The 16,671-nt window shown below is 40.8% G+C and overlaps 1 protein-coding gene across 1 annotated transcript in view; it reads right to left on the bottom strand.

Moving 5' to 3' along the window:
• Positions 1-16,671, bottom strand: part of capn7 (calpain 7) — a 40,952-nt gene that overhangs the window by 16,903 nt on the left and 7,378 nt on the right. The window contains exons 4-14 of the mRNA XM_007889674.2: positions 15,000-15,067; positions 14,186-14,392; positions 13,180-13,266; positions 11,587-11,713; positions 9,666-9,751; positions 8,949-9,042; positions 6,650-6,796; positions 2,572-2,678; positions 2,365-2,485; positions 1,572-1,716; positions 54-153 (exon numbers count right to left, since the gene is read on the bottom strand). Coding sequence (XP_007887865.1) covers positions 54-153; positions 1,572-1,716; positions 2,365-2,485; positions 2,572-2,678; positions 6,650-6,796; positions 8,949-9,042; positions 9,666-9,751; positions 11,587-11,713; positions 13,180-13,266; positions 14,186-14,392; positions 15,000-15,067 — 1,289 coding nt within the window. The remainder of the gene's footprint in view (positions 1-53; positions 154-1,571; positions 1,717-2,364; positions 2,486-2,571; positions 2,679-6,649; positions 6,797-8,948; positions 9,043-9,665; positions 9,752-11,586; positions 11,714-13,179; positions 13,267-14,185; positions 14,393-14,999; positions 15,068-16,671) is intronic.

The raw sequence follows: 16,671 nt of genomic DNA, 5'->3' as shown, positions 1-16,671 counted from the left end.
AAGACAATGTTTATAAGAATAAGAAATTTTGGTTGCAAAAGTAGTTAACTAACCTGTGAATACATGTTGATTCTTTGAACAAAGCAGGGTTCCAGCTCAAATAAATCACATCATAGTATGTGCAAAGGTCCTCCCAACTAATCCAGAAAACTCCTGTCACAAGAAAGAAATCAAGGAATCAAGCGTTACAAAGATTACAAATAGTAACAAGAGGCCAAGTTTCTAAGAAAAACAATTTTTAAGTGACACATTAGCAAAAGCTTTTGCTGCATTGATATAAACAGCCTGGTGCCATGCTTTGTTGGGCAAATTACATGGTGCAGCACAAAAGCCGGGAAATCCCATTCAAGGTCCCCACATTACAGGAGGGATAATAATAATAATAATAATCCTTGCATTTGATATAGCGCTTTTCACGTCGGGAGGACGTCCCAAAGCGCTTCACAGAATATACTGTAAAGTGAATTGACTGTATATTTGTGGGCGAACGCGGCAGCCAATTGCGCACAGCAATGTCCCACAAACAGTCATAGATTGAAAATGCCCAATTTATTATTGTTTTTTTTTGTTTTTTGGAGGGATTATTATTAGGCTCTGTGTGGAGTAAGGAAACTTGCCCAAGGTTTCGCCTTGACCTGCCTGGAATTGAACTCAGGTCTCTCACTTGCAAAGCGAGTGCTCTAACCACTGAGCTACAGGGATGTAGAGGCACTGGAGAGGGTGCAAAGGAGATTCACAAGATGATCCCAGAACTGAGAGCTTATATCTATCAGGAAAGGCTGAACATGCTTGGACTCTTCTCTTGAAAAGAGGAGTGTAAGGGATGACCTGATAGAGGTCTTTAAAATGATGAAAGGTTTTGATAGGGTAGACATAGGGAAGATGTTTCCACTTATGGGGGAGACCAAAGCCAGGGCCATCCATATAAAATAGTCACAAGTAGATCAAATAGGGAAGTTAGAAGAAATTTCTTTACACAGAGAGTAGTGGGAATGTGGAACATGCTGCCACAAGGAGTTGTTCGAGGCAAATAGCACAGTTGTATTTACGGGGAAGCTAAATAGGTACATGAAGAAGAAAGGAATAGAAGATTATGCTTGAAGGCTTAACTGAGAAAGGGCAAGAGGAGGCTCATGTGGAGCCTAAACACCGGCATAGACCAGTCGGGCCGAATGGCCTGTTTCTGTGCTGTATATTCTAATGTATTCTCGGGTCAATATTACCACACAGCAATGCACATAACAATGATCAGAATTTTTAACCCCAGTGCTTGCGTTTTAGCAATAATCAAACAATTTTAAGTCAAATACGGAGGTCTCTTTTACTGTACTGAGTTGTGTTGACTTTCATTTTAGACTTGATTATAGGATTTCAAAAGAAAAAATTAGAACTGAAGAAACAAAAACTGAGGCTTAATAAAGCTGAGGTTTGAAATATAATTGGTCTTAAAGGCTTAATATTACTATTTTTAAAAATGCAAGAATTATTATGTTGAAGACATGATAATCAAGAAGCTTAATTTTATACAAAATACAACCCAGCCCTGCAAAACAGAAGAAAGAGCAACTTACCATTGTCGATTTTCTGTGCTGTTTTGGGATCAAAGTTCAAATATTTTTGTAGTGCTGGAATCCAGCTCTTTTCGTCTCGATCACTGTACCGTCCTTTCCATCGCAAATGGCTCCAGGGATTTTTAAGTTGAAGAAATTTGAGCCGCTGTAGACCACAACAAATTTTATATTGCACCAACAACAGCAATTTACATATAGATATTGCCTTTCAAATTAGGATGACCTCTCAAAGCAATTCAGAGATAAAACGGGAAACTGAGCAGATGGAGCAGAGGGATACAAGGATCACAAAGAGAGGTTGGATGAGGCCTTGGAGGGATTTGAACACGAGAATGTTCAATTCATATCACTGGGGGATGGGGAGCCAGTGAATCATAAAGTTAAATTGTAAGTTTGAAAACTTCACTTCCGTTCTGAATGGACATGCAAAGTATCCTCCAAATGATTAACAATTAAACAAATTGTAATCCTGAATATGGTTTACAATAAATTCAGTCTCAGTTGAGTATTTGATTAGTTTCTAGTCTTACGTTAATTTGTAGAGTTTTTAAGATTAGACAAGTCGTCACCCCAGTAGTTAAAACAAGAGGATTTTAGGGCTATGGAAGTGGTGCTAGTGTCTTCTACATGCACTAGTCCTTCTTGTCAAGTTCAGCTGTGCTGAGCCATAGAATTGACAGAGGTCCAAGTTTACCATCGGTCTCACCAGTGACCCAAATAATCTTCCTCTATTAAGACTGTCATTGTAATTTTGTTAGGTGTTTCTGTGCTATGAAAAGAACCATTGGGTTACCTTGTATTCACGAATGTCTAGGACAGCATATGCATGTGTAGGCACCAGGCCCCATTTCTCGCCTTCTTCTTCACTCATAATCCCCGTTGCTGTTGTAATCAGAACATCTCCCTTATGGAACCTGTTGGATTTAGGAATGATCAAATGCTGTAAGTGTAATGTATACCCCAAATATCACCATCAAAAATAATTGTAAAAGAAGTATACCTTTGGTAAAGCATCCTGAAAGTGCCCTCATGATCAAACGTTTGATTATCTGAATGCATTGCAATTCGTTCTGGTATCCAGCCAGTCAGTGCATGGAGATCAATATTCTGAAATATTATACACACAAAATGACTTTCAAGCATTGGTTAATTATAAGCTGGGCTAATAGAAAAGTGCACTTTTTCCGCGGAAACCGATACAAACGCCCACCCCTCCGCTACAAACCGGCACACACAGTGTGCTAGGCCCGAGCCTTTGAGCGCTGTTTGCTCAACGCAGCTACTGTGGGCTCTGGTCGCACGTGCGCAGCGTGGAGAGTGTTGGGATCACAGAAGCAGCACGAGCAGGAAATCAGCTTCGCCTACAGTGAGTGAGCCACATTACAAATACCAGCTGTGTCCTATTGCTGTCTATTTGCTTGACGTCTGGCCTAAACTGAGCTCCTGCAACGGAAGCTTGGTAAATACCTGTATTGTACTATTCAAATTAACATTTTTAGTATTTTAAACATAACTACATTTTCAGGAAATATGCCTATAGTTATAAGCTGGGTTGTTTCATAAAATGCTTCACTCAATAGCACCAATAAACCCTTCGCAAAACCAACCAAATTTCACTGCAATTTTTTGCAAAATTTGTCAAATGTCCTGCAATTTGGGGCAAATATTTCTGCAGCTTTCTATTGGCCCAGATTATAAGACTTGAAACCTTCATAGTCAAAGCCTTTAAATGAGGCACCACTTAGATGTCTCCATATAGAAAGAAAGAAATTAGAGTGACTTTCATGTCAAAACATCTGAAAGTGCTTTTTTTAATTAAAAAAGCTGTATTGATCATTTGTCATAGGCAGATATGGCCACTATTTTGCTTATAACAAAACAAGGTCCCACAAACAACTGTGAGATGAATGGCTAATTAATTTGGATTGTTTTCCTGAACACCTGAGAAAAGCTCCCGTCTCTTCTTGAACACAACAACATTTTAATATTCACCTGATGATACGTGATGGGACCCAAGTTTCAAATCTAATCCACAAATATGTGCTTCCCCAGTACTGTACAATGTGTGTCAGCTACAGACTATGATCTCAAGTCCTGACACAGGGCATGAATCCGCAACCTTCTGATCTAGAAACGAGTGCTATCAACCGAGTAAGGCTGGCCCAATACAAAACTGCTTTAAAATGCACAAACTATAAATAAAATATTAAAGATTACATAAAATAACAGACGGCGCAGTGACTTGCAAGTGTTTTTAATTCCTAGCCCACATTTTCATAAATTCTACTGCTGATAGACCATAAATCAGACCATAAATCAGCACAATTCAACATGTACTAAAACAAATAAGCCAAGCTCAGAGAAAATAGTACAATCAAATTGGAGTGAAGTTACATGCTTCTGTATTACAATTTCTGTGCCAAATCTGTTCTGCTTCAGCAACATTTTAGTGTAAAAATACAATCAGGATACATCCTTAAATACACCAAATACTCAAAAGTAATTTTGGATAAATGAGAATATACAGGAGAAAATCTATTTTAAAATAAATATTACTTGTGTTTTGATACAGCGCTCTTCATATCTGGAGGATGTCTCAAAGTGCTTTGTACGATTTACTATGAAGTGCAGAGACTGTGGTACGCAAACACCACCAATGGACATTAAGAGAATTTGGGAGCTTCTATTTTTCTATTTGTCAGGTCATGGCCCTTCTAGTTTTGTTAAAAATAATCTGTGCATCCGAATCTCAATGCAGAATGCGCCAAATTTTTGTGAATGAGATTACTCTAGAAACTCTTTGCTCTCACAAATAATTTGTTCATATCTGTTAACAATTTATGACACCAAATTCAACATAACTTAATTCGTTTTAAAGTACCACAGATTGTCATCACTTTGTTCATTAATTGGGACTCAATTCAAGTTTTTCCAATAGGGTTACAAATGATTTTAATCTGGTAATATCACTCTTTGTTCTCAACTCCAATTTATTGTGATTTATTACATTTTAGCTGCATCTATCATCACGAATCAAGGGTCACAAATGAACACAAATCCTCCATTATTAATAGTCTAATTTTGAATATTGTTTTTTGAACAATTTTCAGATAGTTTACATATTTATGCATCTACTTTAATTTTATTTTCCTTGTGACATTTGTCTATCATTTGAATGAACACTGGAACTAAGTAGTTGTGGTTTGGTGGTGAAGATATTATTAAACATGTGTGCGTGTGCATTGGGATACTCCTCCCACTACTTGTCCAGCTATGATCACCCTACCCCTACCATTAGGGCTTGGGCTTGCGGGGTTAACAGGAGCTGAGTGGGATGACACTCTGTCCCCAGTGACTGGTCAGGGTGGCTCATCAGCAGTGCCCTGCAATACTGCAGACCAACCTGGCTCAGTATCCGGACTATTGAGACCGCCACAGAGGGCTATATTCTGACATTCCATTGTCAAGCAGGTCACCAAAGAGCCAGTTCAGCTCCAAGGAGACACTGCGTACAAGCTGATTTAATGCTGTCATCACTCCTATCCTTAAAAAAACCCTCTCTGGGCTCATTCCTGCTCTCAAACTACCGCCCCATGTCCAACCTCCCTTTCCTCTCCAAGGTCCGAGAACGAGTTGTCGGTTCCCAGCTTCGCTCCTTCCTCTCCCACCACTCCCTTCACGGACCCCTCCAATTGAGTTTCCGTGCCGCCCATAGCACAGAAACAGCCCTGGTCAAAGTGACAAATGACATTCTGTCCATCTGTGACCGGGGCTCCCTCTGCCTCCTCGTCCTCCTTGACCTCTCTGCTGCCTTTGACACCGTTGACCACTCTATTCTCATCCACCGCCTCTCCTCTCACCTCAACCTTCACGGCTCTGTACTTGACTGGTTCAGATCGTACCTCTCACACCACCTCCACTTCACTCCACAAACGGTTTCTCCTCTAGCCCCCGCACCGTCTTGTGCGGTGTTCGTGGGGCTCTGCCCTTGGTCCCCTCCTCTTCAATATCTTTATGTTCCCTCTTAGTGACATTATCTGCAGACATGGGATCAACTTCCACATGTATACGGATAACACCCAACTGTACCTCTCTGCCTCCACCCTTGATTCCAGGACCACTGCTGTCCTGACAGAATGTCTGTCAGCCATCAAGTCCTGGATGAGAGCTAACTTTCTTCAGTTGAACATCAACAAGACCGAGGCTCTCCGGATTGGCTCCCGTCAGCGCCTCCTTACCTCATGTGCTGACAGCATCATCATCCATGGTTGCACACTCCACCTTGCTAAGCCAGTCCGAAACCTTGGCGTCTTGTTTAACTCTCAACTATTCTTTGTATCCCATGACCCTTTCTGCCTTCCCCAACTCTGCCACTGTCCCACAACGCAAGACGCCAAAATTCTCATACACGCATTCATTACATCGAGGCTTGACTATGCAAGCTCCTTGCTTGTTTGCTTCCCCAATTCATCCCTCCATTGGCTGCAGATCATCCAGAACTCTGCAGCCCGTGCCCTCTCCTGCACCAGTCTCCGTGACCTACCGCCCCGTCCTCGCCTGACTCCACTGGCTTCCCATCACACAGAGGACACAGTTCAAGATTCTGGTCCTCACCTTCAAAGCTTTCCATGGTCTTGGTCCCCCTACCTCTGTGACCTCCTAACCCCCTACTAACCTGCCCGCTCCCTCCCCTCAGCGGGCTCTGGCCTGCTTCACATCCCCAGCTTTGCCCGCCCCACCATTGGCGGGAGGGCCTTCTGCCACCCTGCCTCCACGTTCTGGAACTCCATCCCACAGTTCCTCTGCCTCGCCCCCTCCCTTGCTTCCTTCAAGACCCATCTCAAGACCTTCCTCTTCGACTGTGCTTTCGATCAGCCTGCTTATAAATTCAGTAGTCAATCCACCATTTCCACAGTAGCTATTACCTATGAAGTAAGTACTTTGAGATGTTTTGACGGTATAGATGTTGTATCAAATGCAAGGATTATCATCAATAAAAATGCAAATATAGTGGTTAAATTTTAACTTTGTAGTTTCTGAAAACCATACAATAATGGCCTGTATCATTAAAGACTTACAGAGTTGGAGCCTGGAAAGTCATATCCTCCCATAACCTTCATGTATGCCTTTTCAATCAAAGACACCCAAAGCTCGTTTTTGTTATTGGAATAGGAACATAACAACTCTCCATTGTAATCCACAGGCAAATAGTCATCAATTATCACCTGTTCCAAAGGAGATCAGGAAAAAAAAATCAAATTAATTTCAGATGTCAATAAAACCATTTTGGACCAGCAATTGTCTGAACTAGCCTGCAAAATTAGGCACAGGTGATTTATTCAGTGATTACTAAATTTGGCTGTGCTGCCTTAGTTCAGGAGGGTAATCTCAATTTATGCTCAACTACACAGAAGTTCAATATTATAACAGTCATGAATATATTTCAGCATCCATTATGCTAGTTTATGGTTGGACAGCTTTTTTTCCCTGGCATGAAGCCCATAAATTGCAAACAAGACTTTTACTTAAGACTGCACACAAAAAATAACTGAAGATCTAAGTGGACCCATCATGGTGAACCTTCATTTAACCCCAGATGGGTGTAGTAATGGATGAAACACCTGAATGACCATTTCTAGTTAAGAGTTTAAACTGAGGTTGGATAAGAATCCATGTAGGAGCGATTGGGTCAAAATTAGGAGGAAATCTAGGGAGCTTTTGTATGCGAAGTAAGGAGATGAACCTGTGTCCAAATAGATCTGTATTATTGAAGAACGTTTTAATTTGGATCTAACAGGTATCGGAAATATGAAATTATGGCACCATATAGATAAAAATTCCAATCCTGCCACTCAACTCCTCCAATATACAGTTAAGTCTTAGTGTGCCACTTAGTCTCCATTTCCCAGGCTGAAGAAAGTTGTGTGGCGAGGAGGATCAGCAACTACAGTACATACACTGTGGAGTGCAGGTATAACACACTAATTGGAGTCAATAAAGTCCCAATCAGTGCTGTAATTGTAATGGGTCGTCATTACTACTTATCACTTCTATATTTGCTGTCCAAGTGACATTGGCTGTGACCCCAGTGCTTCCTGTGAACCCAACAGCGTGTTGAAGTCCCAATGGAGCCTGTAGCTGTTTTTTTCAAAAATGTATTCTGGTAAGTAAATGTTGAGGACCACATTCCAAACACGTTACCAAACAACCTGCACGATAATGAAGCAAGTTATAATGGAGCTTTACTGTAAAAGCAAATAGGACAGTGCATTCTGGGCTGCCAGCATTTTCACAACTACTCTACACCATACTATCACAATTTCAAACGATGCGTTCAAGCTTTCCAACAGACTTTTTGTAACTTGAGGAATATGACTTGTGCAAATTTATAAATTTTAAACAGTTCATTAAGTTAAAACAATTTTTAAAATACTAAAATATATATATATATATATAGCATTTCGCTTGAATTTATGATCCACTGTTACACAAATATATCCTGCAACAAAAAGACCCACATAACAACAACAACAAGATTGCATTTATAGAGCGCCTTTCATGTCGGGAGGACGTCCCAAGGCGCTGGACAGTTGGGTCAGGACCCGAGCATTGGGGGGAAATGGTGAGGGGAGGGAAGGGAGGGAGCGAGGAGGGGGTAGATAGTCGAGAGGGGAGCTGAAGGTACGGTCGAAGAGAAAGGTCTTGAGACCGGCCTTGAAGGAGGAAAGGGAGGAAGCGAGGCGAAGGCACTGGGGGATGGAGTTCCAGAGCCTAGGGGATGAGAGGCTGAAGGCCCGGCCACCGATGGTAGGGCGGTTGGGGCGGGGGATGTGGAGCAGACTGGAGCCAGAGGAACGGAGGGTACGGGCAGGTAAGTAGGGGGATAGTAGGTCGGAGAGGTAGGAGGGAGCAAGGCCGTGAATGGCCTTGTAGGTGAGGATGAGGATCTTGAATTCGATCCTCTGGGGGATGGGGAGCCAGTGGAGGCGAGCGAGGGTGGGAGTGATGTGGTCCCGAAGCCTGGTGCGGGACAGTACACGAGCTGCAGAGTTCTGAATGACCTGCAGCTTGTGGAGGGAGGTGGCGGGAAGGCCGGTGAGGAGAGAGTTCCCATAGTCCAGCCTTGAGGTGATAAAGGCGTGGACCAGAGTTTCAGCAGCGTGAGGGGTGAGGTAGTGCCGTAGTCTGGTGATGTTCCGGAGGTGATGGAAGGTGGTGCCAATTGTGGCGCGGATATGAGGAAGAAAGGACAGCTCAGGGTTGAACAGAACCCCGAGGTTCCTGACTGGCTTTGAGAGGTGGAGAGTGCAGCCTTGGATGCTGATGCTGTCAGCGCCTAACTTTACTGAAGCGGTAACAGTTTGATTTTGTGCTTGCCTTTCTGGGAACTCCGTTGATATGAAGTTTTACCATGTATTTTCCACATGGATTATATTCCGGCTCACCCTTTCGATTCTGAGGATAAATAATGCTGAAAATCCAACGGTAAAAGTTGTAAATGCAAGAAAGAAATGTACATATGTTAAAAATAAATCCCTGGTAACAAATTTTTTTTTAAGTATAGAACAGTCAATGTCTCAGCAAAATAATGTGATACTTTGTCAATAATGTCAACGTCTAAGCAAAATAACAGGTTTGGTTTTGTTGGAAAAATCTATTCTATTTCACTGTTCTACATTTCCCCTGAACTTCTCAGCCAAGAAATGAGTAGACAATCTAGCTCTAACCAACTGCTAAAAGATGTGTCAAAGTGGTGTTGTGTATTTCCCACTTCTTTACTTCTCACTGGGATTCATCTAACTTCTTATCAGGACTTTCTCTAGATATTGCAATGTAATTCAGGAATATATCCAAACGATTCTGCATCTTACCATCTGTACTGAAGTCACAATATACTGAACCACTTCAACACAAACTCGTGTAAAAATCGAATATATTCTGTTGAGGGTATAGGTTGAAGAACAAAGCAGTATTCTTATCCTAATTACGCAGTTACTAAGTATCAACATGATTTTAATATTAAAGATCTGTACTCCTAACAATTCCTGAAACATAAAAAAATCCAATGACCAAGTGAATAGATGTAACAATTACCTTGTGATTAACTTTTTATTATAACGTCTTTCATAGGCAGCACTGATGGCGAGAGATGCCACAAAAGAACAGTCCGATACTACCGTCTGAAAATGGAATGTGTCAAAATAATCTAAATTAGAATCTATTTAAAGCTCTTCATTTCAGCAAAAAAATTAAACAGATCACCCTGCCCATTGTTTGGGATTTGGAGAGAATACTACTAGTCATATGCTTTATCTAGGTTCAATGAACCATCTATATTTGAACTGATGCAAATTAAAGTCAGAATCCTTTTTTGTCATTGCAAATAAAAAGCAATTTAGTGTGCAACACACATCCTTTAAAACATGCACACGTACAAATTGCATTAAAATCAGTAGTATTTTTATAAGAACTTTGCAAAACCCTGCAAAATTGGATTATAGACTAGCACATGAGGAGAGAGATTAGAAATTGACTATGTTACTCGAAATAGCAGTAATGGTTATCTGTGTTTTGCAGAATTGGCTAAACTAATTTAACTTTACAGAGAGCTTTTAAGTTATACTAAGAAGCAGTGAATTTTGACTGATGCAACTCTTTTTTGCGAGTGGAATAAAAATGAAATTTCACAGGTACAAGCTTCGTGCATCTCATTTAAATAATTGCCCAAATACTGTACCTCATAAAGTAGTGAGTCCTAGAGACTCCTCTGCCCAGGATCAATTTCAATTGTAGTAAAATGAATGATAATAAGCAAGAAACAATAATAAATCAGCAATAAATTAGAAAGATGCAGGTTCAAATTCCACTCTTTGCTGATGGGTAGGTGATTGGAGGGTTTCATTTCCCCTCCTCTCTCTCCAAAAACAAGAATGGGGGCAAGGAAGAAAATTGATTAGGTTTCCTGCTTGACCGCTGTCCACTGACTTCTGCTAAAAAAAACACGTCTAGTTTTCTACATAAAGAATGGTACTTGGGCAATACCAAAGGGCAGTATGGAACAGTAACAACAGTGTCAGTGCTTTATCATATTGAAACATCTTAAAATGCTTCAGAGTTTGCTATAAAGTATAGTTTTGTGCATTTGTAGGTGAAAGTGGCAGTCACCTTATGCACAGTTATGTCCCACAGACAACCATGAAGTGAATGACTTTTTTCCTTTGGGGAATCATTGGCGAGGACACTGGGATAAACTTATTTTGAAAAAGTAACCCAGTATCTGACGTCCATTTGAACAAGCAGACACCTCCCTCAGCATAGACTTTGAGTTTAAAAATCCCGACATGGTGCTTGAACCTACAACCTTCTGACTCAGAGGCAAGAGAGATGAGGAAGTGGATGGCTTGCAACTGGTTCTATATGGGACACATTCTTACATCTTAAGCGGTTTCAAGCATTTCGTGTACTGGGAAATCTATCAAAAAGAACATCCTTAATGTTGGGTAGCATCTCGGAGTGTTGAATGATGTCTGGGGCTGGGGTTTGATGCCGAGCCGAGGAGAAAGGGTAGATGACCCTAGGCATGGTCGAAGAGGAAAGTCTTTAGGTGCAATTTGAAGTCAAGTAAAGATGAGGAAATGCCGGGGATTGGGACATGGTGTTTGAAGGTAAGGCCACCGACAGTGCACAGGAGAGGTTGGGAGAAGCACAAAAGGCCTGAGCTGGCTGGAGTGAAGGGGGCAGGTAGAGGAGTTGGGTGTGAGCAGGTCGGGTCTTTTCAAAATTGCAGACTCTGACAAACTCATACAAATTTATCATCCTAAAGAAAAACACATGAAAGAGCCATCTATACAGAATGGAGTGGGCCCGCCAATGTTAGTGCTTATCAAAGGCAAAATGCTGATGGCACTTTACTGAAACTCATCTTAGATTCCAGCATCTTAGATTGTTAGTTAGAAATGAGAGGTGACCTTGAACTTAAACTATAGATTAAAAAAAAATGTATTTGAGAGCTCACCTGCTTTATACTAAAACTAGACACTGTGTAGATCATTGTAGGGTTGTTGCTCAGCTCATCAGGTCGAACCCAGCGAGAAAATAATGCTTTCTGTTTTGGTGACAAAACCAATTGGCCAGCCCGGTCTCTAGCAAATCAAAGTAAACATTATTAAAAACAATTACATGCACAAAAAACATAGATAATGAATATTTTGATTTGATATCACAGAATACATGAGTTTGCTCAGGTAAATGGGGGCAGTTTCCCAAAAGTGTCCAAAACAACGCTACTATGACCATTTCCTTCCAAAAGCAAACATTTTAAATATTGTTTTATTTTATGAAAAATGTTAGTTTAGCAACTGATGATTTTCAAATTTCCTTTTCAAACGTTACTAGATGTTCCATCGTTATTTTGTTAACTAGAGTAAGAAAATGAGTGCAGCATACTAGTTACAGTGGGCATGTCCCCTAAAGCACATGGGCTACTTAGCAGAAACAGGAATAAATCTCTGCTCATTCTTTTGGACCACAAAGGGGCTGAAGAACAATTTGTCAAGTACAATTTGAGCACACAAAATATACAGTCAATTCACTTTACAGTATATTCTGTGAAGCGCTTTGAGATGTCTCGAATACGTCATAAGGCACTTTATCAAATGCAAGGATTATTATTATTAATAATCACCCCATTGTTCTCCCATCACAGCATCAAGCCGTTTGTTTTTAGAAAAAATATTCCAGTGTTCTGGGTTCAACCACCCTTCCAGGCAACTTGTTTCCATTGTTAACTACCCCATGGGAAACAAACATTTTCCTGGTGGCTGCCCTGCAATTGCCTTTTGCAATTCAAAACTTATGTACTCTTGCAATTCGAAAATATTGTTCTGGCTTTACTTTGTTAATCCTATTTAAAATGTTACCTCTATGAAGGTAAGGAAAGTCTTTAGGTGCAATTTGAAGTCAAGTAAAGATGAGGAAATGCTGGGGATTGGGACCTCCATAATTTAATAATAATTGCATTTGATGTAGCGCCTTATCATTTCGTTGAGACGTCTCAAAGCGCTTCACAGAATATATTGTAAAATGGATGCCTGAACATTTTGTGGGTGAAATGTGAACCTCTAGAAAGATCCTCTCTGAGGCATCTTTTCTTAAAACAGAGAGGCCTAATTTATCTCATTGTTGCTCATGAAAATTCAATTAAAAAGCATTCAAAATAACTGTCCGTCTTCAGCAAGTAATGTTTCACAACCATTATATATAACATTACTGGGATTAAAGGAACTACCAAGTCACCAAATAACAATTATTTAAAATTTACTATTTTATGCATTGATACCTTTTGAGCATTCATTCATTGAAGACATTGTGCAAAGACTTCTTTAAAAACACAGCGTTGGTTTATAAATTAGTTGGTTCAGAGAATTGTAAAACAAAATAAATCTATAATTTATCAGCAACGCTATAATTTCAAAAATGTATTTTTTTAAACAGATTTTTTACATGATGCCACGAACAAATGTATGCTCAAAATACCCAGTGGGTAAAATACTACATTTTCAATAATCAGTGGTTTGATATTGGATATTTCGGAAAAGATTCAGCTTACGAGAATGGCATTGGAAAGGCAAATCTCTCCTTAAGGTCAACACTCATGAATGGAACATATTCAATTCCATTTATCTTAGATGTTTTCCTGCAAGAAAGCACAATTGACATGAGCGATAGATACAAGTTTAAACTGTATATGTAGTTGTAATAACTGCCTCGTTGTAATGGAATACATGAATGCTGAGAGTTAAGATTACAAAGTAACTGATTGTCTAATGTGAGGTGGAAAACATAACAGGGTGCAAGTCGCTTAATACAGTATATCCATGTTACACTATAGTATTTCACTGCAATTTATGAATAAAATTCACTACCATTGCATATGAATCAAGTTATTCAATCTTGAGAACCTGGTGTCCACATGGAACAGAAGGATATTAAACTCAAAAAAATTACTAGATTTGCAAATGCAAAGAACTAATTGTAATGTATTTCAAAATAGTACATCCCAAAGTTTAGATAATATTTATAAGTGTGGTGAAACAACTTAGACAGCTCAGCAGGATTCCAACACATAATTAACTGACAACTATCTTAGAAATGTGACAGATGTCTGGCATATTGTCAACTCTACATATCAATGCTATGGTTAGAATAAGCTACTTCAGCCTCCTGTGCTAAAGAAAAGGCCGACTTATGGATTATCAAGTCGTTTAACACTAGTTCTGCTCTAAGCATATACAAGCAGAAACTAACATTGGTGACAACCTAATGATCTAAAGATCAAACTTTTTTTCAAAAAAAGTGAGTGTACTGGCTGACAGGTGGGAAGTGAGCTGGTCGGCTGTGCGCGTGCAATGCAGAGTGAAACTGGCTATCGAGCCTAGTTATAATGTGATTTATAATTTTCTGGATCCCAACCACTGATTCAGAACTCCGCTGTATTAACAAGCATTACTCCCCTGCATTAACAAAAATAACAAAGAATATTAGTGACTCCTCCGGCTGATTTTACTGTGTGTGACGTGTCCAATTATCTGCTCCAACTTTTAAGATATACTCACCTGAGTACCTGAATTTCCTCTGGAGTGTATCTCTGACCCTGAGGGGATGGTTCACTGCCCTGCTGATTTCTGGATAGCTGTGGTTTATTATTCAGAGAGAAGTCAGGTCCCAAGGGCTGCAAGGTTCGCCCAGGCATGCTAGGTTTACCTGTACTTTGCTTCTTTTCTAGCGAAGTTTTGGACATGGAAACTTTTAACGCCTCGGCTCTAAATGAAAGAGGGCCGATGAAAAATTAAGCACAATTTTCAACATAACTTTTCAAACCGTAAAAGGATTTGTACTTTTCAAGCCAACACCATCACATTTCCTTCTAAATGCTCATCTGTCACTTCAACATTTAAAATGGAGGTGGGGGGAGGAAATGGGAAAGGACAAAGCATCCTGTATTATCTGAGCAAACATGAAGTACAATATACAAAAGCATCAACAACTTGCACTTATGTAGCACCCTTCATGTCTTGGAGCACTGCACAGTGGTGGCGTTAGATGCTGAGCAAGAGAGAAAGGAGATGGGAAGCCAGTGGAGCCATTTTTCCCCTCAATTCTTCACCTTGCAGCATTATAAAATATTGATTTTCATTCCTGATAAAGTATTTGCACTAGACTGCGCATCATTGTAAATGTTCGATGGTTATTGATTTTAACTGAATCCAGCTAAGTCTATTTATTCCCCTGCACGAAAAGCCTGCGTCATGATTAGTACATTTTACGCGTCTACAAGTGAACATATCATGGCTATAACAAATCCAAAAAGAGATCAGAATTTTAACTCTAATAAAAGGTATCCAGTCTACAATAGAAGCAGGAACTCACCTGTCAAGTGCTTGTCGAGCTAATTGCTTCAATTTAACCTGCAGGGTTTCGTCAGATGTTTCGTTTGCCTAAAAAATGAACATGCATTGAACTCTTTCAATTATATCCAACAACAATAACTTGCAGAACCTGACTCTGAGGCTGGGGTGGGGTGGGGAGGGGAAGTGGCCATGATCACGGTCGAAGAGGAAGGTTTTTAGGCTGGACTTGAAAAAGGGGAGAGATGGGCCAAGGCGGAGGGATTGAGGGAGAGTGTTCCAGAGTTTTGGGGCGTAGTGCCTGAAGGCGCAACCTCTGATGGTGGGGTAGAGGGTGCGAGGGACGAGCAGGAGGCCGGTGCCAATCGAGCGGAGTTGCCGGGTGGTGGATTGGGGAGTGAGGAGGTCGGAGAGGTGGGGAGTTGCCAGGGAGTGAAGGGATTTGAACACAATGTGAGGATCTTGAAGTCGATCTGTTCGGTGATGGGGAGCCAGTGGAGCCTGGGTCAGAACTGGTGAGATGGGGGTACAGAGTTTGGTCCGGGTCAGTATGCGAGCAGCAGAGTTCTGAATGAGCTGGATCTTTTGAATGGTGGAGCTGGGGAGGCCAACGATGAGTGCGTTTGAGTAATCCAGGTGGGAGGTGACAAACTCATGCACACGGGTTTCGGCTGCATTTGGGGTAAGTTATGATCGGAGGCGGGCAATGTGGCGGAGATGAAAGAAGGCGGTCTAGGTCAAGGACCGGATGTGGGGAAGGAAGGACAGCTGGGAGTCGAACCGGATGCCTAGATTGCGCGCTGGTTCGGTGAGTGTGAGGGAGAGCCCAGGGAAGTTGAGGAGTTTAGATCCACAGGAGTGAAGACATTAACGGAAGCCAAGGAGTATGGCTTCCTTCTTGTCCACACTCAGCTGCAGGAAGTTTGCACTCATCCAGACAAGCTGATAGAAGATCGGTGGACCTGGAGTTGGTACTGGAGGAGGCAAAGTAGATTTGTGTATCATCCGCATACATGTGGAAGTTTACTCTGTGTCTGCGGATGACATCGTCTATATACATAATATATATAGAAGGAAAAGAAGAGAGTCAAGGATGGAGTTCTGGGGTACCCTGCAGGTGAGTAGGTGGGGGCAGGAGGAGAAACCATTTGCCGAGAACGGAATCCAGTCATAGAATCTCAGCCAAATACTTGATCTTAACGTCTAATTGAACAGTAATGTTTTTTCCCAACATTATAGCAGCCATTGCACAATAAGTCAGAAACTGATGACACGGGTGAAAATACAACCATAAGTTTCGTTCCCTATCCACACGCCCAGAAACCATTCAGAACTAAGTGAACAATAACAATTATTTTCCATTAAATAACAACAATCATTGCATTGTACATTATTACACTGATGAAACATCTCAGAACACTTCACATGATTTTATTGTAATGACTGTATTTGTAGAAGCACAGCAAATTCCACAAATAGCCATGAACAATTTTGTCTGGAGGATTGTTTGCCAGGAGAAACTATCTTCTCTGTTCAAATATTGGGCATGGGATCTTTAATGTATACTCAAACAACTGAGTTACATAATGGGCAGGTACACATCACAGTTCATTCAACAGGGTAAAAGAAGCATAGTTTTAGCTTGGCTCATTGCTGTCCCCTTATGAGGATATAAAGATAAGGGAGAATTCACA

The sequence above is a fragment of the Callorhinchus milii genome, unplaced genomic scaffold, assembly GCF_018977255.1.
Source record: "Callorhinchus milii isolate IMCB2004 unplaced genomic scaffold, IMCB_Cmil_1.0 Scaffold2, whole genome shotgun sequence".
Lineage (NCBI taxonomy): Eukaryota > Metazoa > Chordata > Chondrichthyes > Chimaeriformes > Callorhinchidae > Callorhinchus > Callorhinchus milii.
The sequence above is the reverse complement of the archived record's forward strand: the minus strand, read 5'-3'. Positions and strand labels throughout refer to the sequence as shown.